The sequence below is a fragment of the Lepisosteus platostomus genome, chromosome 16 (genome assembly GCF_059453375.1).
Source record: "Lepisosteus platostomus isolate fLepPlt1 chromosome 16, fLepPlt1.hap1, whole genome shotgun sequence".
Lineage (NCBI taxonomy): Eukaryota > Metazoa > Chordata > Actinopteri > Semionotiformes > Lepisosteidae > Lepisosteus > Lepisosteus platostomus.
Genome location: NC_142626.1, coordinates 1,986,942 through 2,014,913, shown reverse-complemented (window position 1 = coordinate 2,014,913; position 27,972 = coordinate 1,986,942). Strand labels below are relative to the sequence as shown.

General features: G+C 54.3%; 2 protein-coding genes across 10 annotated transcripts in view; both read left to right on the top strand.

Moving 5' to 3' along the window:
* LOC148646663 (uncharacterized) overlaps positions 1 to 27,972 on the top strand; it is a 139,013-nt gene that overhangs the window by 10,350 nt on the left and 100,691 nt on the right. The gene's annotated exons all lie outside the window — the stretch shown is intronic.
* On the top strand, positions 836 to 27,972 carry sf1 (splicing factor 1). 9 transcript variants are annotated; one of them, XM_088609052.1, is made up of 13 exons: positions 839 to 984; positions 3,002 to 3,435; positions 13,691 to 13,819; positions 16,571 to 16,646; positions 20,680 to 20,832; positions 21,262 to 21,351; positions 22,436 to 22,619; positions 22,875 to 22,990; positions 23,596 to 23,703; positions 24,104 to 24,290; positions 24,454 to 24,685; positions 25,585 to 25,746; positions 26,121 to 27,972. In XM_088609052.1, the coding sequence occupies exons 1-13, from the start codon at positions 908 to 910 to the stop codon at positions 26,483 to 26,485; spliced, it is 2,313 nt and encodes a 770-aa protein (XP_088465178.1). In that variant the 5' UTR covers positions 839 to 907; the 3' UTR covers positions 26,486 to 27,972. The 9 variants fall into 9 exon arrangements, with proteins under 9 accessions (XP_088465183.1, XP_088465178.1, XP_088465176.1 ...); XM_088609050.1 differs by having other exon boundaries at positions 24,454 to 24,700; XM_088609051.1 differs by having other exon boundaries at positions 24,451 to 24,685.

Here is a 27,972-nt window from a genome sequence, read left to right as displayed (position 1 = left end):
GCCTGGAATAAACCTATTACTTGTTCCTTTGCGGCCTATGCCTGCTGACGCAGCTCCCCATCTTAACTACTAACATAATCAAAGGTACATGATAAGTTTCAATTTAGAAAAAAATACTAAACTAGTTAACCTCAACTCTTTCATGTACGTACGTGTAGAACTGGTCTGGAGATATACTCTGATGTCTGTTTTAAATTGTTAAAATATGGATCTCTTCCCAGACCATTTCATTTGATGTATTTTTTTGTAAACATTACATTTGTACAGTTTTTATTTAAACATCAGAAATAAAATGTATATAATAACAAGCAAGTAAAATGATTATGTCAATAACAAATAATATTTTTGTTTTTCTTTACAATGGGATTCAAATATATATACTGTATATGGGAAATCCCTTGTGATATAACTCGATCTCACTTGCACAGTGCTTACTGCCCGTTAATCTATACATGAAATGAAATGGTCTGAGAAGAGGCCCACCTTTGAACATTTCAAAAGAGACATACCTTTCCTAAGAGGGCATACCTTCAGATATAATTTCTAAATGTAAGGACATGAAACCGTATGTGCGTATTTTATCTTTATTGACTTTGTTTCATCTTGTTTCGTAAAGAGCAATCGTGGTATGCCCCCCCTGATTCTGGTATATGTATGCTTGTGTATACTGTATGCATTTTGTTTCTTGTTTTTGTTATTGTGGCGACGCTTTAAAAAAAAAAAAAGAACTTCCACCGCACAGTCCGCCATTTTGAAGAGCTCGAAGACCGCTTTCCCGCCCCCCGCTTTCCCCACTTCCGGCGCACGACGCGGCGTCAAGCGACGCACGGGCTACGTGCGGCGTACGTGCGCGGAAGCGACGCCATTTGCTGCTGCTGCCGCCGCCGCTACTGCTGCGCCGTGGCGGATGTTGGCTTTGCTTATAACAGACCGAGCTGAGCGGGAGAGGCCATTTTTTGTGTGTGTGTGTGCGCAAAACTTAAGGTAGCTTTCTTTTTTTAAATAAAAATTCAGTCATTGAGGCCTCGTCTTAAAAAAAACAGGCATAAAACGGAAAGTCGGGATTTGGTTGCGATAGAGCCCCCCGCGATCGCCGGAGTCGTCTTGGAGCCGCGCCGGGAAAGAAAACGGTTTTGTTTTTGTAAGTGAGCGGAGGAGGAGGAGGAGAGGAGGAGGGAGGGTGAGACGGGCTGAACCGCCGGTTTATTGTTTTCTGCGCTTAAAACGTTTGCATACTGTGTGTCCTCGGCCGCTTTTTTGGGGTTTTTAAAAGCGCTTTCCCCGGCGGGTAGGAGATGGCGGGCGCACCGCGTTAAGGTCGTCCGAGTTCCCTGGCGGGAGGGAGCCAGTCTCTCCCTGGGCATTGCACGCAGACAATATTCCACGATTATTATATTTTTATGGCGGACGTGCGTTATCGTACTTAGGTGTTCAGTTGTGTGTGATTGTGTGAGTGAATCGGGGGGCGGTAGGCTTGTTTCTCGCTGCCTGGGGGACCTGCCCCTCGCCATGAGGCCCGTGTGCCTCTGCTGCTGCTGCTGCATTGTTCTGGACCCGGAGTTTCACCGTCCACCCCGGTGCACCGGAGTCCAGCCGGCTTAGAGGGGGCTACGGCCGCTGTACCTGGGTCTGGGCGCGCTTGGTTAATGGGTCACTCATCGTCGCTCCTGATGGGCGATTTAAAGCAAAAATAATACTTGCACGGAATCCAAAAAGGGTATTTTCTTGTTCTGGGAAGATGCGCGGCACACGCAACTTTTCGCCGGCGCGCTGCTACTTTTCCTGCTGTTGGAAGTCTGTTCCCGGTAGATTTGCGCCCACAGAATTAGGTCAGGCCGGCTGTGTTGCACAAAGCTTGCACGATGTTGGGTGGGGGGTAGTTTTTTGGGGGGGGCGGGGGGGGGGCTTGGATCGCTCAGTATCGTGACAAAGGAGCCGGGCGAAATGGCCGGTCTCACCCATGCGCTTTTTTTTTTAAGCAGCCCGGCTGTCGGCTCCGAATAGTGTGGCTGGGTAGGCCTGTTCCACCCCCCCACCGCCCTTTGTGTAACGACAACGGGCTCGTAACTGGAAGGGTGTGGGTTCAAATACCAGGCGAGACCCTGCTGTCGTACCCTTGAGCAAGGTGCCACACTCGGGGAAAACTCTCCAGGAAAAACCCCAGCTCCTATACATGGGAACACGTGTGTGGTGATTTGGATAAAAGCATCGGCCTGGGTTTTTTTTTTTAAAAAGTCATTTGTCTCCCCTGGATTGTGTTTTGCTGGTGGTTTTAACGTTTGAATGTGTTCAGTTCACGTCTTTGCGTTTCTGTGTGTATGCGCGAGTTGTTGTGTTTTGATAGCAATGCGTATGACTTGTGTCCAGATAGTCCTCACCCTCCTGCGCTGTGGTGTGTATAGTGTTGGTGGACCAGTAGGAGCCGTTTTCCCTGCTGAACCAGAATTTCCCAGTAATTACCCCCTCCCGTATGGCGAGGGGACAGTGTGCCGTAGTAGGTGCCACTCTTCAGGCGAGACGTGAAGGTTTGGACCACTGGGGTATTAAAGATCTCAGGACTGTTGGTAACAGTAGGGTGTTTATTCCAGTGTCCTGGCTGAACTCCGCTCTGGGCCTGTGCAGTTCAGTCCCAATACATTCAACAGGCGAAGCAGTTTCTCTCCCCTCCCCATGATCTGCTGTGTCTCCCAGGTGGGGGCTGCCAGTGCAGAATGATCACTGTGTGTCTCCCAGGTGGGGGCTGCTGGTGCAGAATGACCACTATGCGTCTCCCAGCTAGGGGGCTGCTGGTGCAGAAGGATCACTGCGCGCCTCCCAGCTGGGGGCTACTGGTGAAGAATGAGCACCGGGCGTCTGTATGTAAAGCAGTTAGGGTTGAAAGGCGCTCTTCAGAGGCCAGGAGTCCCCTGCAGTTTATGCTGTCTGCTGTTTTGCAGCGGGGCTTCAGATCCCTGCGTTGGTCCCTAACCTCTCCCCCACCCCCCTGCTTCCCTTCCCGCAGAGCGCCAGAGGAAAGACTCACCATGGTGAAGATCTTCGTGGGCAACCTGTCGCCCGACACCACGGCCGAGGAGCTGCGTGCCCTCTTCTCCCAGTACGGCAAGATCTCGGAGTGCGACATCGTGAAGAACTACGGCTTCGTGCACATGGAGACCAAGGCGGAGGCCGACGAGGCCATCCGCAACCTGCACCACTACGAGCTCAACGGGCAGCCCATGAACGTGGAGATCAGCCGGGGCAAGGCCAAGGCCTCCACCAAGCTGCACGTGGGCAACATCAGCAGCAGCTGCACCAACCAGGAGCTGCGGGCCAAGTTCGAGGAGTACGGCCCCGTGGTGGAGTGCGACATCGTCAAGGACTACGCCTTCGTGCACATGGAGCGGGCCGAGGACGCCATGGAGGCCATCAACGGGCTGGACAACACGGCCTTCCAAGGTGACGAGCCGCGGGCGGATTGGGGGCCAGCTGCCCCGTAGTGCTGGGGGTCGTAGTCGGGGTCTCCTGGCCTTCCTGTGTTTGTGGTCTGAGGGTGGGTAGGGGTGGGGTGTACAATCCCACAGACGGGTTGGGGGGGGGGGGGGGTGGAGGTGTGGAGCGTACCATCCCAGTGACGGATATGATTGGGGGGGGGGGGTGTGAAGGTCTGGTGTGTACCATCCCAGGGACTGGTGAGGGAGTGGGTGTAGGAGTGGGGCGTACCTTCCCAGGGGGGGGGGGAGTGGGGCCTACCATCCTGGGGACAGGGGGGGAGGAGTGGGGCGTACCTTCCCAGGGACGGGGGGGGGGAGTGGGGCCTACCATCCTGGGGACGGGGGGGGGGGAGTGGGGCGTACCTTCCCAGGGACGGGGGGTGGAGGTGTGGCTGCAGCAAAACCTCCCCAGGTTTTCTCCCGTCGCGCTCCCAGCCCTCGGAGGTTTCTGTCCGCCCCCGGGATCGGACGGGGCCGGGAGGGAGCGGTCGAGGAGATCGGGATGCTTACTCGCACCGTACGGCCCACGAGACGCACGCCACTGCACCACCTGTGGGCCGCGCATTCCGAAATTCCGGAAGAACAAATAGCGTCCAGGGCGATGAGTGTGGTATTCCGGGGCATTGCCGTTGGCTGTTAAGGGTTTCCTTTCGGTGAAAGGGAAGTTCAAGGAAATCGTTTGGTTTTTGTTTGAAATGGCTTTTTTTCCCCCGCGGGTCTTGTGTGGGTTTGGATGTCAGCCGCGGGGTGGGGAGCCCTAGGTGTGAAGACTCCACGGGGGGGGTCGTCTGTCTGTCCCCCTACTCCCCCCACCCCCCATTCTTTGTCCTCGTTTTTTTTTTTGGAAGGAATGTTTCTGGGGCTTTGCGGTAACTTCATGTGGTAAACGCTGGCGGCGCCGTCGGCCGTCGAGGCGCGGACGAGACGTTGGCCTCCCGCTAGTCTGTACCCCCGCCCTCCTCCCCGAATCTGGCGAACTCGGTCCGTGGAAACGGCTCTTCCGTTCGGGAGTGTGTGCCGGGAAACGGGTGCCGGAATCTGCCGCGGGCCCTACCGTGCTGAGCCGTGGTGGGGGCAGGGGGGAGTGGGGGGCAGGGGCCAGTCGGAAGTCACGTTCTGACCCGTGAACAGCACTTGTGGCCCCAAAAAACAACCCCAGACCTTATCCGGTTCCTGAAACGACTGTCGGCGAATCGCGGTCCCGGCCCTCGCCCACACGGACGTGATCTTGCGGTCCCTTGCGATTTGTTTACACCGATAAACGGTTTCCCTTTACCACATGCGAGAGTTCCCAGAGTGCCTTGCAGCATTGCTCCAGTCAGGAGTGTGTTTGTGACGAGAGCGTGTCTCCCTTTGTCATGTGTAAGAGTACCCAGAGTGCCTTGCAGCGTTGCTCCAGTCAGGAGTGTTTGTGATGAGAGTGTCTCCCTTTGTCACGTGTAAGAGTACCCAGAGTGCCTTGCAGCGTTGCTCCAGTCAGGAGTGTTTGTGATGAGAGTGTCTCTCCCTTTGTCACGTGTAAGAGTACCCAGAGTGCCTTGGAGCGTTGCTCCAGTCAGGAGTGTTTGTGATGAGAGTGTGTCTCCCTTTGTCACGTGTAAGAGTACCCAGAGTGCCTTGCAGCGTTGCTCCAGTCAGGAGTGTTTGTGATGAGAGTGTGTCTCCCTTTGTCACGTGTAAGTACCCAGAGTGCCTTGCAGCGTTGCTCCAGTCAGGAGTGTTTGTGATGAGTGTGTCTCCCTTTGTCACGTGTAAGAGTTCCCAGAGTGCCTTGCAGCCTTGCTCCAGTTAGGAGTGTGTTTGTGACGAGAGCGTGTTTCTCCCTTTGTCACCTGTGAGTTCCCAGAGTGCCTTGCAGCCTTGCTCCAGTCAGGAGTGTGTTTGTGATGAGAGTTTGTTTCTCCCTTTGTCACGTGTGAGTTCCCAGAGTGCCTTGCAGCGTTGCTCCAGTCCGGAGTGTTTGTGATGAGAGTGTGTCTCCCTTTGTCACGTGTAAGAGTTCCCAGAGTGCCTTGCAGCGTTGCTCCAGTCAGGAGTGTGTTTGTGAAGAGTGTCTCCCTTTGTCACATGTGAGTTCCCAGAGTGCCTTGCAGCGTTGCTGCCGAGTCAGGAGTGTGTTTGTGAGGAGAGTGTTTCTCCCTTTGTCACGTGTGAGTTCCCAGAGTGCCTTGCGGCATTGCTCCAGTCAGGAGTGTGTTTGTGACGAGAGTGTGTTTCTCCCTTTGTCATGTGTAAGAGTTCCCAGAGTGCCTTGCACCGTTGCTGCCGAGTCCGGCCGCGTGTCCGTGTCGCGAGTGTCTGGCCAACCTTGTCTTGCGTCTCTCTCTTTCAAGGCAAACTGATGAGCGTGAAGCTTTCGACCAGCCGCCTGCGAACCGCGCCCGGGATGGGAGAGAGGACGGGTTGTTATCGGTGCGGTCAAGAAGGCCACTGGTCCAAAGAGTGCCCGCTGGACCAGAACGGCTCCTTTGCGGACGGTTCGATGGGCCCGGGGGCGAACGGCTTCGGCCACGCGAGGTTCGGCGCTGGCGCCGGCGCCGCCGCGGCCCGGGGGCGGGGCTTCCCCCCGGGCTTCAGCGGCGGCTACGGCCCCGCCCACGGCTTCGGCGGGGGGGCGGGCTACGGCGCCGCCCCCGGTTACGGGAGGGGGGCGGCGTACGACGGCGCGGCGGCGGCCGCGGCGGCTGCGGCGGCGGCGGCTGCTGCCTACGGCGCCCCGGCGGCCGCCTACGGCGCCCCGGCGGGTTACGGTGTCGGCGCGGACCCGAACCTGGCCAGGGTGTACGGAGGCGACCTGGCCGGGAACAGCGCGGGCTACGGCGCCGCCCCCGCCTACCCGGTGCGGCGCTCGGGGTACGAGGAGAGGGACCCCTACGGCGTGGTGGACTTCTACGAGAAGTACCGGGCCCGCCCGTACGGCGCGGGGTACTATGAGGACCGGCGGGTGGCCCCCATCCCCCCTCCCCCTCCTCCTCCCCCCCCTCCCCCGCCGCCCGCGTCCTCCGCCGCCGCCGCCGCCATGAGAGACGGGCGCCTGGCCTCCGCCTCCGCCCTCGACCCCTACGAGCGGCGGCCCCTGCCCCCGCCCCCCGTGCCCGGCTCCTCGTACTACGCGCGGGACCGCAGCCCCGTCCGGCGGGCGCCCCAGGTGGCCGAGGGGTACACGTACGAGCGCTCGCGGCTGTCCCCGGTCTCCTCCCTGTCCAGAGGCGCCGGCGGCACCGTGTACGACGTGCAGAGGCCCAGGGACCCCTACGCCGAGCGGGCCCACTACACGTACTGACCCCCCTGCTCTTCTCACCCCTCCCCGCACTGCAAGGTGAGCGCCATCTTGAGCCCCGGGTCCCCCAGTGCTGGTCCCGGTGACCCCCCACGCCTGCAGGTCTGTGTCCACGGTAGCAGGAGGATCCTGATCTCTTTGTCCCTCCCCCCCTCCCAGCTCGTACACATGCTGGAGCTGTAGGGAAAAACAATCCCAGACATGTGCCTGGAAGCAAAATGCAGCTATCCCAGTGCGGCACCTCGTTAGATCCAGTCGGGCCACCAGTGTTCTGACGAAGGCGGGAGGGTTTGCAGACCAGCAGGTGTGTGGGGTCACCGGCACCGGGACTGGGGACCCCTGTTTTGGAGGGCCGAGGGTTTGGGGTGGAAGGGAGGGGCGGAGGGGGCTTTTGAAGAGTTAGCGGTTCAGATTTGGCTTTGACGGGTCGACCAGAGTGCCGTGCTCCTTATCGGATTGGCCCGGCACTGGGAGAAGGAGAGGAGGAATGCCCGGAGCAGCTGGGGGGGGGGGCTTCTCCCCCTTTTTAAACCTTGTGGGCTGCTGTCAAGGCTCCGGACCACCGGCACGGCAAGGTTGCGGGTTCAAATCCCACGCGTGCAGAGGAAAATAGATCCGCAGTCGCCCGCGCCGGCGTGGAGTGGCTCTGGGTGGACGTGTGAGCCGGGTGTAGACACCTGGCGTGACGTCGAGAGTCGGACAAAGGGGGGCTTTTGCATCTTGTCAAAGAAAGGGGTTGCGCCGGCCTCCAGGGGGGGGCGGGCAAGGGGCCGGAGCCTCATGAGAGAGGGGCGGCTCGTGTTTTGCCGCGGGAGGGTGGTGGGGGGACGGGGGGGGTGTGTGTGTGGGGGAGGGGGGCGCTCTGTTTTTGTGATCCTGTTGCGGCCGCCCCCCCTCTCCCCCCACGCCCGCTGGCTGTGCGCTGACGCCGGTCTGGTCTTGTTCTCGTTCCAGGTGCGCGTGTCTCTGTCCTTGACGATCTCCGGCCGCGACCCTCGACCTGCGCCTCCCCCCCTCCCCCCCCGGCTCTTTGCTTGTTCTCGCGGGTCTCGTGTCGGCGGCGGCGGCGGCGGCGCGGGCAGGACCGGCGGTATATCGCGGGGGCGCCTCGCCGTGCGTAACCAGTCCGGTTTTTGAACTGACCAATTTCGCCCTCTTGTTTTTTTTGGGGGTTTCCCAGAAGCCCGTGTGTTTGTTTGTTTTTTTTAATTATTTTGCTTTGCAAGCCAGCGAAGAGCTGCAGCTCTCGAGATGAGACGGGCGTCAGGCTAGTTTTCGTCCCCTACCCCCCCCCGTTGTAAAGAATCTAGTTAGACTGATATTGGGGGTTTTAACTTTCTCCACCCTCAGTGTTTGCCGCGGTAGCGATATCCCTGTTGTTTCGGCGGACTGGAGGAGCGTCCCCTGTCCCTTTCGAGGGATGAGCCCCGCTGGTCTCGGGCGTCGATGGCCGCCAGTGGTGTATCTCGTCTTGGGCGGTATTGCAGGGCAGAAGGCTGGGCTCTCGTGGGCGGGCCTGCTCTGCGTTTGACCCTCCCCCGAACTCATGCCGGAAAATCGAGACGGGGGGGTGGCCATTAAGCCCCCCCTTTGATCGCGGTCTGCATCGGTCGGAGCTGGGGGGAAACGCCCCCACTTGTAATCGACGAGGTGCCCGCGTCTTTTCGCCCCTCCCGGGCCTAAAGGGGGTTTCCCTCCCAGCCCCCCAGGCTTTTTAACGAGCTGGTGGCACGCGCTAATTGCTCCATCGGCCGGGCTGAAGCCCTCTCTTGAGAAGAGACCTCTTAACCCTGCTGGACAGCTCTTCGGGGACAGGAGGTGGGAGGGGGGGGGCGGGGGAGAAGAGTATGTGCTCTCTCCAGGCAGGTGTTTCTTGAATACGCCCTGGCGTATTTCCAGGTGTGGGTCCTGATAGACGTGAAGCAGATCTCGGGGTTGCCCACAAGAGAGTCTCGCGTGTGCGCGCGTATATACGCACACGCATACCGGCGGCGAGCGTCGCAGGCGTTCAGGTCGATAGCGGGGTCTCTGTCCCGCGGGGCAGCACAGTCGTAGGTAGGCCTCGGTCCGAGCCAGCTCCTGCCTCCCGTCGGCACCGAAGCTCGGCGAGCCCCCACCCCCCCCAGGCGCCACCGCCCTCTCCACGCTGCTTTTGTTTTTTTTGTGTAGAAGATCGCCCCGCGTTCCGAACGGCCCCACGCTTGGCGCACGGGACGGGTCCTGTCTCTGTATGTTTTAACCTTTTTTTTTTTAAATAAAAATTGAAAGAAAAAAAAAACCCCAGAACCGAGTGTGGCTTTTTCCCTCTTGTGTGTATTTTTTTTGTTTTGTTTTTTTTTTGGAGGGGAGGGGGGGGTGAACCCGCCGTCGGCGCTTGGCGATCCGTCTTGGGAGTCCTTCGGAACCTCCTCTGGCGGACGGCCCGCTGCGTCTGCCTCGCGGCGAGAGAGGGAAGGAAGCGGGGGTCCCCGAAAGATCCGAGGGGCTTTGATTAAAGATGGGGGGCCCACGTTCCTCCCGCGAGGCAGGCTCGGGGTTAGTCGCACGGCGGCGGCGGCGGCCCTGGGCGATAACGGCTTCAACGTGGAGCTCCGGCCGATCTGGAAAGGGACCCAGCGCCGTGGGGGGTGTCCAGGACCAGGCTGGGCAGCTCGGGGGGCCCGGGGACCCTGTTCCGTTTCTCTTCCTGCCCGTCTTGCCCCGCAGGTCTGCGGCCCTGGTGCTGCAGAGCTCTCGGTCCAGCAGGGTTAACGGGTCACCCTGAAATCGCCCGTTTCTCAAGACGCCGGTCAGTGTTGGGGGGCGGGGGGGGGGAGATATGCTTGGTTACCTGCAGGCGCTCGGTCGCCCGGTCTGGGACTTCGATACCCGATGGTCCGCTGCCGTGGGAGATGGGTCTCGGGCTTCTCCCGGGGGCGTGCTGAACGCGCAAGGACGACGCGAGAGTCGCTCGAAATATCACGGCAGCCGTGCGTGATCCTTTAAGACACGGATAATTGGGAAGGGGTGGGGGGGGCTACCATTGAGTCCTTTTACTGGTGTGATTTGCCGTTTCTGTAAGCACCCGTTTCTCTTAACTGAGGCTACCAATGGACTGGCCAGTGACCTGCCGATGTTCCCCAGCCTTCTTTGTCCTGTACCCCCCAGGATCGGTTGCGTTGTCGGGGTGGGGGGGGTACTGCATGTGGAGGTTTCTCTTAGAGAGGAGGGAAGGCTGTGAGTGAACTTGGGGAGAGCCAGTTTGAAGGCCCGCAGGTTTACTAGCGCTCCAGGGCCGAAGGGTTACACCTCCCCCCACTGTGCTGTTAAATTTTCTTTCAGCTCCTAACGTTTTTGTGACGGGGCATCAAATCTCTGCCGATTCCGGGGTACCAGGAGGGCCTAGTACGAGCCTGTGCCTGGTCAGGCCGCCCTGAATCAGCTGCGTGTCTTTTCGGTCGGACACGACCTCGATTACTGAGTGGGCGAGACTTGCTTGAACCCGGGACAGTTTTTGACCTTAAGGACTGACCGCTTGAGGAAAAAGACCGGACCGAGCCGGATGATCGAGCAGGGTTTCAGTTGGCACTGGTCGTATAGGCAGGGTGGAGCTGTGGTCAGTCCTGCTGCCTGGCGGCGCTGGGGCCCTGGGTTCGAGGCCTGGGGGGGCTGTCTGGGTGGAGTTTGCATGTTCTCCCCCTGTTCGAAGGGGTTTTCTCCCACAGGCCAAAGGCAGGCTGGTGGGTTAATTGGTGTGTGTCCGTGTCCTGTCATGGACTGGTGTTCTGTAGAGAGTGTACTCTCCAAACTGCACCTGTTGCTTGCAGGGATAGGGATAAAGTGATCAGTCGCAACACAAACCAATAGATTTCGATTGGAAAAACTCTTAGCCGGCCTGTAAGGTAAACGTTTGAAATGTTTACTTTTTTTTATGGATTTCCAAAACAAAATAGTTTCTACCAAAGAAAATGCATTGTAGCTATGTAGTTCTTATGCAAACGAAAGAAAGCGATGTGATTGTGATTTAGTGCGTATTATGGAACGGCTAATTTTAAAATTCGTTTTTTTTTCCAAGAAAAGATGGTCTTTTGATACGTAGGCCAGTTTTAAATGTTAATCTGTATCTTGGTGGAAAATCCTAGCCTCCCTTAATTTGTTTTCTTTGTAAAATATTATTGAGAATCACCACTCAAGACTCTCTGGTTGCAAAGAAAACTGTTTTTTTTTACATTTTTATTGAAACGACCCATTTTAATCGCTGACCCACGATTTAACGCGAAACGTTCGACTTCCAACGGGAAGACTTCCACTCTAAATCCCGCCCCCTTCCGTGAGCGGCGAACAAATGGGAGCGGGCGCAGGCGTCGAGGCTTTTCTCTGGACCAATCGCCGTCCGGATGCCCTGTGACTGACGTCCGAGGCAACCGATCCGCTTTCGACCCCAGAGAACGGAGGCAGCGCGAGGGCTCGAGGGGGGAGTTCTCGCACACGGGCCAATGAAAACGAGCGGGGCGTCAGATTGACGTCGGCTTCCGCCAATGGGGCGGCGCGGAGGGGTTGTTGTTCCTCCTTTGTGTAAGCTCGAGGACGCCATGCCGAGGACGCTCTCGTGAGAAGGTTCTGGAGGTTCTCATTCCGTTGAGTTTAGTGAGGGGAAAAAAAACGGTGTTTGAAACCTGTTATTTTTTTTTAAAACCGTTTCCGCTGACGTTATCGTAGCCTTTTATTATTTCATTTCTTAGTTTCCTCGGGAAATGGCAACGGGAGCTAACGCTACCCCGCTAGGAAAGCTGCACCCCAGTATCGGCGCCAAGCGAGGTTTCGAAGCCGGGCCTGGAGCGGGTCTCATGGCTCCGCCGGGCCCGCCTGTGCCTTTCCCGCCTCCTCCTAATTTCCAGCAGCCGCCGCCGCCTCCCGTGCCTTTCCCGCCGGGCCACCAGTTCCCCCAGCCCGCGGCGGGGGCCTCGTTTCCTCCTCCTCCTCCTCCGCCGCCGCCGCCGCCGCCTCAGCAGCCGGCAGCCGGGATGCAGCCGCAGTCGGGGGGCGGAGGTGAGTACGCGAGCCCGGGGATGCGGCGGGGGGCCTGCGGCGGAAGTTACCGCGTTGCCGCCCGTTACGGGGGGCGCTCGGGGTAAAAGGTCGCGGGGAGACGTGTGGGATGTCGTTTCGCGGGAAGTCCGAGCGAGTAAAGACGAGGCACAGAAAATATTCTGCCCATGTGCGCAACGCGGCTGGTATAAACTGCGCAGGCGTGTGGGCCGGCCAGGTGGCTCGGTGTAGCGTTTCTTGAAACTCTTTGCGTTGAGGTACTGTCTTATTTCGCCCCGGAATATCGCTATTCCCTCACGCCCTTGCTAAGGATTCGTTACGGTTTTTTTCTTCTTTTTTTTTTTTCGGGGAACCCAAATATTCTGATTTCTGGATGTATGCTGTCCGGGGGAAAGGCTGTGGTGCTTCTCGGGCTTGGTACGTGTGGGAGAAAATGGCAGTCGGGAGTTACGTTTAAAGATGTTTAGAGATTTTCGTCCCGGGTCCGCTGAGCTGAGGACCGGCCTCAGCTGATCGCCGCCTGCGGGGGGGAGTGTGAACACGGTCGGAGATGCGTGATTGAGCCAGATCATTCAGAGCCTTGCAAGTCAGTAAGTCGTGACTTTATGGGCACACCAATGTAGACAGTTAAGTGTAGGGGTGATATATGCAGAGTCTTGGATGTATTTAAACTTACTGAGAAGAGTGTTAAGGATCCAAAGAGTTGCTGTAGATGCATTGATTGATAGAGATGGCCTTATGCGGGCAGTGTTTCTAAGGTGAGAAAAGAGGTCTGAATCCTATTTTTCACGTGGGGCTAAAAAGCCAGGCGAGGATAAGGCTTGGGTCCCATATTCCCATAGGTGAATGGGTCCCATAGGTGCAGGAAGTTAACTCCGCCGTCGCATGGTCTCATGGACTAAGTTAGGCTGGTTGTAATCTGAAAGCACTAGGAAAACCAGGTTCCCACTGAGAGGGGTTCTGATGGACCGGTTCCTTACCCTCTTCCCTCGGGACCAGAATGCCTCAGCACAGTGGCAGGATGGGGTGTGAAACTACAGTCCTGACTGCTTGGTTATTAAACTGTGGCTTGTAAGAACTGGCGTGAACGACAGCAACGAGGCCTCACGCTGCACGTTTGCAGCAAAACGCGCAGGAGGTGAAAGGCTCGGCTCTGTGGGCGTTGTGTGCGCGGCGCGGGTTTTTCTTGAATCAGACGGGCACAAGCCCGGGGACCTCCGAGAGCATCTGGACCAGAACGTCACTGTTGGTCAGGTCGGTACAAGGTGGCTCTGCGTTTGGGTTAAAACGCTGAAGGGAGGTTTGTTTCTAGTGAATAACGGCGCTCGAGCCGGTGTGGAAAGGCTGTGGAGAGACGCTGCAGTTTGTTTCGCGGCGCCTTGCGTGGCTGTGTGGGAGGTATCTGGGTGTTCACGGGTTCAAATCCCAGGATCTCGGGGGACACCTCGGCTTGAGCCCTGTATTTCACCCCTGGATTGCACCTGCAAACTTGAATGCAATAAAGGACCCCTTATGTGACCTTTGGTGGGTTTCTTTACAAGTGTGGGACATGGTCATTGTGGTCAGCCTGCTCATTGAGACAATGGTTCCAAGTCAAAGGGGGTCCCTGGGGTCGTTAGTAGCTAATTGATCTGAGGATCTTATCCAGCTGTTTCTTGAAAGAGACCAGGGCATCGGCTTCAACAGGATGGCTGGGAGGCTTGTTCCGCACCCCCACCACCCTCTGGGTAAAGAGATGCCTTCTGTCCTTTTGTTTTCCGTGCACTTCCATGTAGTTTCTGTTTGAAAAGGCACAGACCCTGCCCGTGCCATTGGGCTGCTGGAGTGACGGGACACGGTAACGAGGCTGAATGAAGACCAGTCTGCACCGCGCAGAGAGGAGTCTGAACGCTTCCTCTTTCTCCCTCCTCAGACTTCGGCCAGAAGAAACGCAAGCGGAGCCGCTGGAGCAGCGAGACTCCGGACCAGAAGACGGTGATCCCAGGCATGCCGACCGTGATTCCGCCCGGGCTCACGCGAGAGCAGGAAAGAGCATACATAGGTAACTGTCCTCTCCCGGCCTCCTCCGTATCCTGCCCGCACGGGCTGTCTCTCTGCCCAGTCAGCCGAGGTGAACCAGGCAGAGTGCTGTCTCTCTTCCGAAGCGCTGCTCGTTCTAGGAGAGGTGCATCTGTCGTTCTGTCCGTTGATTTTTCTGTGTGTGTGTTTGTGCGTGCAAGGTTTCCTAACACGTGCCCCCTGGTTTGCACTGCGGAGCTGTATGACCTGCAGCTGACACAGCTAGGTTTATCAGTAAGAACGTGTCCTGAAATTCAGGGTGTGGGCAGTCCAATACCCAAGTGCGCTGGTCTCGGTGGGTCACCAGCCCAAGCCCAAGTAAAACCCTCGGGGCGTTTCCTAAAAGACGACTCTGAGACGGAAATCGCCACCGAAACACCAGGTTTTGTTTTTGTGGCATGGGCGAGTCTAGAGTCTAGAGACCAGGCGCTTGAAAGAGCCGAGGGGCTCGGTGTAAAACCTTCCAAAGCCAGAGGAGGCTTCCAGCGTAAATAACTCCACTCAACCAGCAACTGAGATCACATCTTAAAGATGCCCAGCTGTACAGAGGGATGCAAGCAGTCGAGGGCTCCATTGTGTACGCAGAACAGATTTCTATTGGCTCGCATTAAATATAGGCCTGGCTCATGGCTTTCCCTTAATTTCAGCTTCGGTCAGTTTTCCCGTTTCGGGGACGTTCTTACTGATAAGAGTCTCAGCCGTGCGTTTCCCATTCCTGCCGGGTGTGCCGAGCGCCGATGCGGAATGCGAAACCACTGCAGACGCGTGCGCCGTGCCGTGCTCCTCACCGGGGGGAGAGGCAGTTTGCGGCCTTGAGGTCTGCCTACCACTGGACACCCACTGCTGCCCAGAGAGAAACCCTTCTGCATGTGGCTCGAGAGGCGTGGGTTTTTGCGGCAGAGACCCGCCCGCGCCGGCAGCCCCGGCTGTTTTCCACCCCCCCCCCCCATGGAGTTCACGGCTGGTTACGGAGCGCTTGCTCTGTTCGCCGGTCTTAGAATCGATCCTCCAACCGCAGCGACGCCAAAGCATCGTTCAGTTCGTGAGCTCCGTGATGGCGGGATGGAAATGGGTCTGGGGAAAGGTTCCATGGAACCTCATTTTAAGGATGAGCTACGAGAATTAAAGGCATCCAGCAGTGCATGTTTCAAAGGGCCAGTCGAGGACTGATCTGGGCTTTTATCAGCCGTGTGGGCTGCTCGATGGGGAGCCTTAAGGACTTGTGTTAATGTTCACTGGCAGACAAAACGGCAGCTCTTTTTCCATTGCATCTATCACCCTGTTAGCCGATGACCGTCAATGAGTAGGGTATTTGGCTTAAATCAGACGTTCAGTGTTCTAGTGACTGGTCAGGCTGCCTGGCAGCTTGAACAGCAGGTAAGTTGCTGGTGTGTAACTGCTCGGTCGCGGAGTTATTGATATTGTTCAGATTTAAATGGTTGGCCTTCCTTTGGTATGTAAACATTTAACCTTTTTTTTGTTCATTTGGATGTTGCTCACTTTTGTTCCCCTGGTCATTTGTGGTTTTATATTTATTTCAAATAAGTACTGAGGTTTCACTTGTTACATTAGTGCGAAGAGTATTTGTTTTACATGTTCCAGTGTGATGGTTCTGTTCATTACAGTACAGTAGCGGAGGTTTCACTTGAACCGTGGCTGTAAAACCCTTTTGATCACACTTCTCAATGTTGATAAAGGGTTAACAATTGGCTTACTTTTTTCCTCCCTTGACAGTGATATGAGACTTGTTTTTAAAGGGGGCTCACCGGTATGTTTTAATAACCAAAGACTAAAATTGCTATTAATATTTTTTTGCCTCAGTCACTTGTTACACAGTAACTGTAGACATTTAAGTTTCACCTGCTGATATGATATTGGATGTGCAGCCCAAATGCAGGTTTCAGTCTTTAGTGTAAACGCAATAACCTGCATGTGGTTTTAAAAAGACATTCACCTGTTCAGCCTACTACTGAATACTATAGTCCTTTTCAGCTCAAGTGGAACAGAAACAATGTAGAAAGCTCGCAGTGACAGATGGCTAGTTCTCCATGAATGCTTTTTAGAATATACCTTTCAGGCTTCCCTCTAAAGGCTATAGCCATTTGGGTCTTTCTCCTTAGTTTGAATTGGTGTGTTTTTAACCAGTGATCAAATGTGAAAGGGCTCCTTTCAGCTGTCACCTGGGATGCACAGGCACCTGTAATTCGGGGTGCGAGGGGGGGAGATGTCCTTTAAAACAACTGGCTGGCCTTACATGGAACCCTGTCCTACTGTTGCTGTTGAGATGTGGCTTTGCTTTAACCCTTCTCCCAGGACTGGGAGGCGAAACTGGCTTCCCCTCCCTGGCCTCAGTGGCTCCTCAGCTCTGTTGTCTGAAGTGGAGTTGAGCGAATGGTGATGTAGGAAAGCAGCCTTGAGCCTGTGCTCTGTAAAGGCAGCGGGCTGTTGGCTTCTCAGTGGGTTTTAGGAAGTGTCCCTTTTCACACTCTGTCCCCTTTGCTGTTTGGAGCTCTCTGCCCACGGTGCCCCAGTGGTGGGGGAAGGGTTAAATCTCTTAGGAACTGCAGACAACTTTAATTCTTTTCTTGTCCTCCCGTTTTTAAACTTGTGCGTTACTACTTGCAAAGACATGACAGTGCTCGTTAGTTTTCTCCGTGTGTTAGAGCTGTTTTTTGTGCTGGTAACCATCTCTTTCCATCCTTCTTGTTTTCTTTCCTAACCTGATTTCTTCCAGTCCAACTGCAGATCGAAGACCTGACTCGTAAACTGCGTACAGGAGACCTGGGAATCCCTCTTAACCCTGAGGACAGGTTGGGCAAAGCTTTTAACCCACGAACAGTAACATTTTTACCTTTTTGTTTAATAAAGCCAAATGTTCATGAATGCTTTCTCTGATTGGGGTGTTAAGACAGGTATAGAATTGACTGGGCTTAAGTTATCAGTTGAGCCTGGAGTGTTAAGAATATCCAGATCTTATTCTATTAATGACCTGGTTTTTGTCTTGAAAAGCTTTATTCCTCTGCTTCTCCATTTTAGCTGTCCTGCAATATGCAGCATCCTGAATAGTCAAGTCTACTGAATGGGGACTTGCTTCTGACCTGTCTTGTCAAAGCAACAGCAGCCCCTAGTGGTTCAAAATGTGTACTGCTTCCAAGGATGTTCACAGTCCTGAACGTGACTATTCTGCATGTCCACCTGGCTATCTTCTGCTCTAGATTAAAAATATGGTTGTGCACGCAGTTGCTCTTACAGTTTTAGAACTGATGCTGAACAGGCAGTGCTTGAGCTGCTCTGACATTTGACTGTGCTTTCATTCTCGGGGTCTTTCATACAGCAATACTTTATTAGTTCTGAGTTTGCTGTTACATGTTAGGATTAGGAAACAGGCTTAGCAAACATAGAGAAGTAAGAGGACGATATTAGTAAAACCAGGTCATTAATTTAGGAACTCAATGTTCCTGTCTATATATGTCTTCCAAATTTTTAATAAAAGCATGTTGTAGACACGATGGGCCATCGGCTCAATTTGTGGATCAAACTATTTTTGAGCATAAATGTTTGTCCATATCAGGATCATAATTCTAATCGCACGAAGCTATTGACACTTAGTTTTCTGTGCTTCAAGGAATTTCCAGCCCTGAAGAGAAATGATTGTCTTGCTGTCCTGGTTTTTTTGTCTTGTTCAAAGAACCGGTCTTATTGAACTCATGAAACCTGCTGATCCTGCTAGATTATAAACGCTGACTTCTTTATGGACTTTGTATCGGGGAGCCTGGCGGCTCCATACCTGCTCTGTAACAAATGAACTGAGACCACCAGCTCTTCTGCCTCTTGTGCTCGATACGTTGGGCACGGCTGACCTTTTCAGTCCTATAGAGCAGGTGCTTCTCTGCGGGGCTTTCAGAGCTGGGTGAGAAGAGCACTAAGCCAGGGGATTGGGAAGTCCATCAGGGTGGTGCGGTTCAGTTCACCCACCTTCTGCGAGAGAGGCGCTTCTAAATCCTGGATTAAATTAAGCACCCTTCTAGGGTGTCTGCAGTTGTGAGCACACTGGTGGAACTGCGGCACATGTAATTCCTTGTAGCACAGCAAACAGAAAAGTGCAAGAGCCTTTAAAACTAAAATTGCTCGTCACTGGAAACAAAATTGGCTTATTTGAAGCAGCTCAGTGACGGCTCTGTGTAATTTCAGTCTAGCTGTTAATTCTGTAGACGTGTGCGTGATTCAGGGAGGAGCACTGAAATCATTGTGTGTCATGCTGTTCCTTTTGGAAGGAATGGACTTGCTGAGCTTTATCTAACTTTCACCATTAAAAAATAATTCAAAAACAATGTGGAAATGAAGAACAGCGTTGTTCTCGTTTCATAGAAATTATTTCGCACTAATTTGTGGGCTTGGGGTTACAGTTCTGGGCTCGAGCGATCTTAGTACTGGTATGAAGTGATCATTCAGGAAAAGGTCATCAAGGCATTTTGAAGGCGTTGTATGAAAGCAGAGAACACATTGAGTAGGCAGAGTCCAGGACTGGTACAGTGGCTATGTGCCTGACTCTTTAGAGGTCTGAAATATTACAAGGTGAATTTGTTTTTTTTCCCCCCAACTGCATTTTCTGCTTTTAAATCTTTTAAAGCCTGGATTTAATATCTCAAATTTCTGTTGGTTTCACTGTTTGAGTACAACTCCTTCAACATGGTACAGGTATTAGTTTTAAACGAACAGGATCAATTCTTACTGTATTTGAATAGATTAGTTAAGTGCTTGTATTTGATAACATTGAAGATTTGTTTTGTCATTAGATCTTTGTGTGATGTTATAGGAATGAATATATTTTCTGCAGAGTAATATTTCGGTGTTCTAGGGTTATGTTTTTAGCTCATTTTAATGGGGGGGGGGGTTCATTAAATTGTTAGATGTGATCGTTTTGTTATGATCCCTTAATACATAATGATATTTTCTCCAGGGGAAATTCAAAGATTTTCTTGAATGGATATCAGATCCTATATAATAGCTTAGAGAATAAAAATGACGTCTCCCAGGCAAATCCACTATCTTTGCTTTAAAGGGTCATGAAGCGGAGTTGTAATTCAAGATTCCTCCCAGAGCGGTCTGAAATCTGGTCACATTTTCCCCCATCTTAAATAGATGTTTGACCTCGGTGCTTTTATATAACAAGGGTTCAGAAGTCCAGCCCTCTTGTTTGGATCCACTTTCTTTCAGGTTCATGAGTCGGTCTAATGGCCTGAAGGACTTGCTTGATTTATAGCATTTCAGACTGGAGCTGGGGTGAGAGCTCGCGCTTGTGCATCTGGATTTGTGCGCCCTTGTTATATTGTGTAATTTAGGAGAGACCGCACAGAAGAGGATGACGTCTAATATATTTCTCTTTTTCGCTAAGTAATCCCGTTTTGCAGCGTAACCTCTTTAGGGAAACGCTAAGAGCCTGTTCCTAAATTTTCAGCGGCCGCAAAAAGAGGCTTTTGTAATTTTCTCTGGGGAACCCACCCGAAACTCCTCTCGGATCTTTCCTGGTTAGAGAGAACAGTGACGTAACTGTAGCCTGGTTGAAAGCAGGGTTTTCCAGGTTGTCACCGTTGGATTTTCAAGACTCGTTCAAGGGAAAACTTTTTTTTTTCCTCCTCCTCCTCCTCCTCCTCCTCCTTCTCCTTAACGGTCTCCGTGCGCCGGACCGTAAAAATCAGAACTGCTCCTTTTGGGGAAAGGTGTGCGCAGGACAAAGCAGAGCACAGAACCTAAAAGGAAATTTAACTTTTTTTCTCTCTAACCAAATTCCCCCACTCTAACCTTTTTCAAGCGCAGAGCCTTTTGCACAGAGAATCGTGTGAGACACAGGGTTCAGCATTCGAGGTGGTGGAGTAAGAGCCTGGTTTAACCTATTCATAACTAAAATATCGCAACCTTCTTACTGGTCGGATTTCCCCCGACTCCCAAACCCCCCCCCCCTCCCCCTTCCCTGGAGGATTAATCATTTTTGTGTTTAAACGCCTTTATTTTGCTCTTCTTCTCGATGCCTCGTTGGAATCCTGTACACGGGATGAGTCGTGGGGCAGAGAGGAAGAGTGTGGGTGCGAGCCCTCCCCTCTGGCATGCGTCGTGCTGCCGGCCCCACACCCCCCCGCTGCGCGCGGGCCCGGTCGGACGTGTGGGGCTGTAATGAGGGGCCTGTCCCGGCCTGGGGGGGTGGGGGGGGCATTGATGCTTGATGGAAGGGCTCCTGAGCTTAGCAGCCCGAGTTTGGCCAGCCAGCTGCGCTGGGGGGGGGTTGATGAACGGAATGAAAACATCCCGGAAAATGAAGCCTCCTCCCCCTTGTTCGAGACCCGTTCCCCAGCTATAGCGGTTGATTTCCTGCAGGGGGCACTAGGTCCCCCCCCCCCCTCCCCCCCCCGATTGGTTCCAGATCCTTCATTTGTTTCCTGTTTTTTATTTTAAAAGTGCTGATATTGCCCCCCCGGCCCCCGCACGTACTGTACGGTGGGTGTTAGCTGCATATCGCACCCGCTACCAGGAGAGTAACAGTGTGCCCATGTTACCCTTCTGTTCAGTCTCGACATGCTCACCGCTGTATTCCTTGCATTTGCCCACCCCCTCCCTCCTCCCTCCTTTAAGATCAATTGTACACGCGTTGTCTTTCCTCTTCTCTGGAGTTGAGCGAAAAGGTGCCTTGCTTACAGAAGAGTTCGGATTCTAGGCTAGCCAGTCATAGGGAGTGTGTGCTTTTTTTTTTAACATGAATGTCGTTGCTTGCAGAGAAGGGGATATTAACGGTCTCTCACCTCTCTCCGTTCCTCTTCCCACCCTCCCCCTCCCCCCGGTCTCCCGCAGGTCCCCCTCGCCGGAGCCCATCTACAACAGCGAGGGCAAGAGGCTGAACACGCGGGAGTACCGCACCCGCAAGAAGCTGGAGGAGGAGCGGCACCTGCTCATCCAGGAGATGGTGGGCCTGAACCCCGAGTTCAAGCCCCCCGCGGATTACAAGTACGCCCTTGTCAGACCCCGTTACCCGCTGCCTTTTGCTCTGGAGCCTCGCTGTCGTCGTCGTCGTTGCGTGAGAGGGGCTGTGGCGTTGCTCACGGATGCTCGCCGATAGGCGCCGTTTTGGAGTTGACCCCCTTTTGTGGTTATTGGAAGCTCGGTCTTGGAACACGGCGTTCGTGTTGGCCTGAGAAAACCAGTCCTCAAAGAGGCTTCCAGCCTGCGCTGTTTCTCCCCCCTCCCTTCTGTTACCCTGCGTCACTCAAGTTGTTGACGCCCTCGCTTCACACAGAAGCGAAGGTCGCCTCTGTCGGGCTGGGTGGTGGTGGTGGTGGTGGTGGTGGGTGGGGTTTATACGTCATTGGGTTTCGAGCTCTGTTTTTCTGTCCGTTTGCTAACGTTTCTCCCGTGTTCGGCCACCCCTGTCTGCAGGCCCCCTGCCACCCGCGTCAGTGACAAGGTGATGATTCCCCAGGACGAGTATCCCGAAATCAACTTTGTGGGCCTGCTGATCGGACCACGGTAAGAACAGGTTAAGGGCGGTGGTTAAGTGGATCGTTCGGACCTTGGCTTTGTTAGCCGGGTTTCTCTCAGCCAGCTGTTTTGTTTCCCACAACTTAAACCGTAGTATGAGACGTTCCCGTCAGGGACCACTTCCTGCCTTTTGTCTCTTAGGAGCTCATCTCGTGACCCTGAAAATTTGTTTCAGAGAGACAGAGTTGCTCTCGCGTCCCGCACAACAGTTGTGGGATGGTTAAAGCCTGTGCCGTTTCAGACTGTACCCCAGCTTGAACTTGAACTTGAACTTTATTGCCATATGTAACCGGTACTGGTACTGGAATTCTTACTCACAGAAAGTCTCTCGATTTGTAAAACAAGTGTAAAAAACAAGACAAAGTGCAAACAGTGCATCAAGACAGTGTACAAACAAACAATAGACAATGTGAAAGTAATAACATAGCCAGCAGCCATATCACCCTGCAACTCACCACTGGCAGCCCCACTGGAGCCCAGCAGTGTGAGCCTGGCCAGTACCTGGAGGGGAGACTCCTGGGAGAGCTGAGGTTGCTGCTGGAAGAGGTGTTAGTGGGGCCAGCAGGGGGCGCTCACCCTGTGGCTCATGTGGGTCCTGATGCCCCAGTATAGTGACGGGGACACTGTACTGTAAACAGGCACCGTCCTTCGGATGAGACGTCAAACCGAGGTCCTGACTCTCTGTGGTCATTAAAAATCCCAGGGTGTCTCTCGAGAAGAGTAGGGGTGTCACCCCGGTGTCCTGGCCAAATTTCCCCCCTGGCCTTTACCCATCACGGCCTCCTAATAACCCCCCTCTCTGAACTGGCTCCATCACTCTACTCTCCTCCCCACTGAGAGCTGGGGTGTGGGGAGCGGACTGGCGCACTATGGCTGCCGTCGCATCATCCAGGTGGGGGTGCACACTGGTGGGGGTGGAGGGGATCCCCATGACCTGTAAAGCGCTTTGAGTGGAGTGTCCAGAAAAGCGCTATATAAGTGTAACCAATTATTATTATTATTATGATTATAACGTAGCTCCTGCTATGACTGTGGTTCTCGAAGTATCTTACTCGCGCTCGTTGTCCTGCAGCGGCAACACCCTGAAGAACATCGAGAAGGAGTGCAGTGCCAAGATCATGATCCGGGGGAAGGGCTCGGTGAAGGAGGGCAAGGTGGGCCGCAAGGATGGCCAGATGCTGCCCGGGGAGGACGAGCCGTTGCACGCCCTGGTCACCGCCAACACCATGGAGAACGTCAAGAAGGCCGTCGAGCAGGTGGGCGGCGCCGACGCTCGGGGCTTTCCTCCGTTTGAATTCGAGGTGCTTCAGACACCCCGTGATTCATATCACTCGCCATGGGTGCTTCGGGATCATCTTGGGGAAAACGCCTTTTTAGAAAAAATGTAGGCGTTAACGCCAAGTTGAAAAGGTTTTTTTTTTTTTTCTGGGGTGGGCTCGAACCTCGGATGTGTCCCCGCGAGCCGGCGGTGGTGACCCTGTTCACACCCCCCTCCTCCTCCTGCGTTTCAGATCCGCAACATCCTCAAGCAAGGCATCGAGACCCCCGAGGACCAGAACGACCTGCGCAAGATGCAGCTGAGGGAGCTGGCGAGACTCAACGGCACCCTGCGGGAGGACGACAACCGGTACCTATCCCCCCCCCGTTTTCTCACACGGAGTCGTGAGGCAGAGGGTTACACACCGGTGGCTTGCCGGAGCTTATAGATCGGTTCTTCCATTCTCATCCCATTCGGGGGACACAGGGGGAGTCCCGTCAAGCAGCGGGCTCAGGGTGGGGTACACCCTGGGTGGGACGGCAGTCCATTACAGGCCAGACACACACACACACACACACACACACACTTGCACCAGGGCCAGCTTTCCCAGAAGCCAGTTAAGCTCCCAGCATGTTTCTGGACTGTGGGAGCACCCGGAGGAGACCCACACGAGCACAGGGAGAACGTACACGCTCCATGCAGACAGCACCCCAGGTCTGGCATCGAAGCCCGTGCCGCGAGGCAGCAGTGCTCACCACTGTGCTGCCCAGTTGAGGATCTGTTGTCTGTCCTGAGTGGTCAATACCCAGAATCTTTGTGCTTTCATGCAAAAATAATGATAGTTGTCTTGTGATGGACAGCACACGTTTCAAGCTGTCCTTCTGAGGTTGTAAAACGCTCTCGCGAAGAGCGGCGTTGAGCCAGGAGTCCTGCTGGGGGCTGGCATGCGGAAGGTGACCGGTCTTGTTTTGCAGGATCCTGAGGCCGTGGCAGAGCTCGGAGCCGCGCAGCATCACCAACACGACGGTCTGCACCAAGTGTGGTGGCGCAGGGCACATCTCCTCTGACTGCAAGTTCACCAGGTAGGTCCTGGGGCCCCGTCGTCAGGAAGCTACCTCGGGTTTATCATCGTGTCTGTTTTAGTGCTCGAAAGGCCAACGTAACTGTCACGGCAGGTGTACTTGCTAAGTGACACACCTGTGGACTCGCTGGGATTAAATACTGGGAATCTCCTATGTCAGGCCTTTTATAAGAACGGCCTAAACAGAGACTGGGGTGTGTATTGCAGGGGGAGTTGGAATACGTGTAATACCATCCCAGTTTTCAGGCAGGAGAGCTCTCCTCTGACGCTGAATGCAGTGGACTTAGTGATATAGATACTGATGACTGTAGATAATAGGGTGTAGTAGTTTTGTCCCAGAGCAACCCAGTTTCCACCAGCGTGCCAGGTTCTCTGTGGCGCCTGGTCTAACCTGTGAGCAGCTCTTTCGCCTCCAGGCCGGGGGAGCCGCAGTCGGCCCAGGACAAGGCCCGGATGGACAAGGAGTACCTGTCCCTGATGGCGGAGCTGGGCGAAGCTCCCGTTCCGTCCTCTTCGGGCGGCCACTCCAACGCCCCGCACCACGGCGGCCATCGGGGCTCGGGCCCCGGCGGCAACCAGCCCCAGCAGGTGAGCCCGTGCGCCTCGGCCACCCGTGACTGGACGGTGCTCTTCCTCTCCGCTACTTCCTGGTGCTTGCTGGCGTTGCTGAAATCTTCGTAGTTGCAGATCTATTTTTGAGGGTTTTTCCTTGTGAAATTTGACATTATTTTTGGTTTTGTTTTTTGAGAAGAACCGGCCGCCCTGGATGAACTCCGGCCCGTCTGAGAACAGGCACTTTCCCAGCATGCATGGCGGCCATGGCGGCCACGGCGGCCCGGGAGGGCATCACAACTTCCCGCCGCCGATGGGCATGGGCGGCCCACCCATGCCGCCCAACCCCAACGGGCCCCCTCCTCCTTGGATGCAGCCCCCCCCTCCTCCGATGAACCAGGGTCCTGGGCCACACGGACACCCCCATATGGGTGAGACTTCTTGGGGTAATGAAACTGGATTCTGTGAGCGCTATGCGGTGTGGTACCTCAGAAAGAAGCTTTAGGCCTGTCGCCCCCATGTGTGAAAAGTCTGAAAACTAATGTGGTGGTCGGGTTGGCTTTGCACGGTTATTCTCCCAGCAAGGAAGGTCGAGCGAGCTCCTTCGATACCGGTTATTCTTTCCCTGTTTTTGATTACACTGAAAGGAGGTGGGGCTATACCTGCCCCAGGTCAAAGGGGAACTGCAAGGGTATTTTTATGTTTTGGGGTTAAAAGGATTAGCAGTGATGTGCGCGTTTCAAGCCACAAGAACGGTAAAATGTCCACCGTAACGGGTAAAACCTCCCATTTACGTTGCGAAACGCAGGAAGTTTCCAGGTCTGCTCAGCGCCATGTTCTGGGATTCAGGTGTCCGGCCCTGCGACACAGTGAACAAGCAGGCTTGTGAGTCCAGCTCTTCTAATCCAGTAGAAATACTGCTCTCCTCTCCAAGACGGTTTCACTGGCAAATACTGCTCACTGGTTAACTCTGCCTGCGGATCACGCTGGAACATTTCTGCGGTGAAATGTCTGCTGCACAACCTGTACTTATCCACTCGTACATCTCAGTACATTACAGTGAGCAGGAAGGGCTGCTTCACGTCGCAGTTCGTGCGAACTCTCGGGAGCATGGCAACAGGGATCAGGGATTTCTGCTGCGTTCCGAGATGGAAGAATTTTAAAATAACTGGCCTGTGAATTTAGGACTACAGCCCCGCCTCTCGCTGTGCAGACGGCCCGGACTTGGCGCATCCCAGTAAGGATTCCGAGGGGATGCAGGAAGGCCCTGCCAGCTCCTCTGAGCCTTCTGAGCTCCTAAAGACGGTTCTCTCTCTCCTCTGCCCTCTAGGCCTGCTGCCGCCTCCAATGGGTCTGATGCCCCCTCCTCCACCTCCCAATAGCCAGCCGCCGCCGCCGCCTTCAGCGCCGCTCCCTCCGTGGCAGCAGCAAGCTCCCCCTCCGCCTCCGACCAGCAGCATGGCCACCAGCGCACCGCTGCCATGGCAACAGAGTAAGTCCCCCACCCCCCCTTTGGTGCAGCCAGCCTGCTTCGTTCGCCCCAGCCAGGCGGTTCTCGGGTGGCAGGGCTCTCGGGGATTGAGTTGGAGAAGCCGGCGTGGTGGCCGTCGGCTTCTGGTTCAAAGAGCTTTCAGCTCCTTATGGTATTTTTTGTCCTCAATTTTTCAAAGTCCGTACTGTGTGCTCCTTATTGGAAGTGACTGTAGCAGTTGACCTTCTAGTACAGTCAAGCGGAACTGGCATATTCATGATCACCGAAGAGACTCGATTATTTAAAGCCTTAAATACATCAGACTTGGTACTAGATTGGCGAGTCTCTCTGTTTTCCTCATGCTTGACCATCGATCCTTGTTTTCCGCTCTGTAGACACCATCACCACCTCTTCTCCGGGCTCTGGAAACCTGCCCCCTTGGCAGCAGCAACAGCAACAGCAACAACAACAGCAGCAGCAGCAGCAGCAGTCCTCGGGGTCCTCCGCCCAGCCCCCGCCTCCCATGGGGAACCCCTCCCTGGTGCCCCCGCCGCCGGGAGTCCAGCCTCCTCTGCCCCCCGGCGCCCCTCCCCCCCCCCCCCCTCCTCCTCCGGGCTCTGCGGGCATGATGTACGCCCCCCCTCCTCCCCCGCCCCCCATGGATCCTTCCAACTTCGTCACGATGATGGGGATGGGGGTCCCCGGGATGCCACCCTTTGGGATGCCCCCTGCGCCCCCTCCTCCGCCCCCCCAGAACTAAGCTGCCCCCCCTCCTTCCACCCTCCCACCCCCGGGTGGAGCAGATGTGCGGACTCTGACCTTAACGCAACTGTTTTTAGAAAAAAACAACACGATGTAAATACTGGATTTCCACACAGGGCATTTTTAAAAGGGGAAACTTTTAACGTTGACATCACCACGCTGTTCTCTAAAGGTTTGGAGTGTGGTGGTGAAACCAGTATACTGGTCCCATACCCTCGAGGCCCTCTTGCAGAGTCTTTCACGAGGGAGGAGAGTCCTCCTGTGTGGAACAGTCTTAGACCTGATGAACGTGGCGCTCTTTCGAGTTGGTTTTAGACTTGAAACACCGGAAGACCCCTGTGTGTGTGTGTGTGTAATTATTCTGCTGTGGAGGTCTGAGCATGACGGGGGTGCTGTACTGAGGAACAGTGTCGGCATTCCCAGCCCAGTCCCAGGTAAACTGATCAATCCCGTGTTTCTTCCCTGTAAATCTCACCCTGACATCGACCTCTTTTGTCTTCTAGCTTGCAAATTGCAACTTGAGTTTGCTGTCCTAGCTTAGGACTCCTGGTTGTTTTTTTGGGGGGGGGGTCAGTTATGTGTATATTGTTTCCTAGTGAGATGTTTGGTTTTTCATTGTTGTAAAAACACGGCTTCCTTGGTAATTTTGTGATCCGAAGAGGCGATCCTCCCCAGTCCTGGTTTGCAATGAAAAATGAACCCCCTGGGATCTTTCTAAAATTACTCATTAGGGCCTAATGGGGCATAGGTCATTTAATTTCAAGCTGTGGATGGAAACCCGATTTGTAAATCTTTTTATTTTCCCCTGTAATGGGTAGTTTGGGCTTCCGAGATCCTCTGAATCGCGGGAAGATCTTCTAAGCCACAGAACGGTTTTATTTGCGAAGTCAAATTCAGAAGCTGTGGGAAAATGTGATTGAAAGGTCGGTGTTGCTAATGGGTGGTGCCTGTTGCTTTTGAAACGGCAGAAGCCTTTTCTCTCCTCAACAGATGAGAACCGTTTCCCCGAGTAGACAGATCTAAGCTGTTCTTCACCAGCTGCCGCCCCCTCTCCCTCAGGGTTTTTTCTGTCATTCAAAACCGCGTCCTGAAACTGACCATCTAAAAGGCCCCTGGCAAGACCTGCAGTTTGTCTGCCTTAAAATGTGCAAGTCGTCAGATGTGAAGAGTATTACGAATGTTCCTGAACTGGCATCGAAAATGTGTCATCTGTTAAACGTGTAAAAAGACTTTTTGTAGTTTTTTTTTTTTAAGCTTGTTCTCCCCAAGTTGGACATCTGGGCCCCACGCCCCCTGTGACCTTGCCAGCAACACTACGTATTGGTCAGTGTGCTTTGTGGTCTTGCTACCAGGAGTTCTGGTCTGCCCTGCTGCTGTGCCCCCTGAGCGGCTTTTTGATATATCGGTTCTATTGACTTTCTATTATTGATGTTTATTTTCTGTATCTTTTCAGTGAAAATAAAGGGGAGTTATAAATTTACAGAA

Coding starts and splice junctions, on each gene's coding strand:
- sf1 (XM_088609049.1), top strand. CDS start 908: ATGTTGGCTTTGCTTATAACAGACCGAGCTGAGCGGGAGAGGCCATTT. Junction 16,647..20,679: donor CCTCTTAACCCTGAGGACAG/GTTGGGCAAAGC, acceptor GGTCTCCCGCAG/GTCCCCCTCGCCGGAGCCCA. Junction 21,352..22,435: donor GGCCTGCTGATCGGACCACG/GTAAGAACAGGT, acceptor GTTGTCCTGCAG/CGGCAACACCCTGAAGAACA.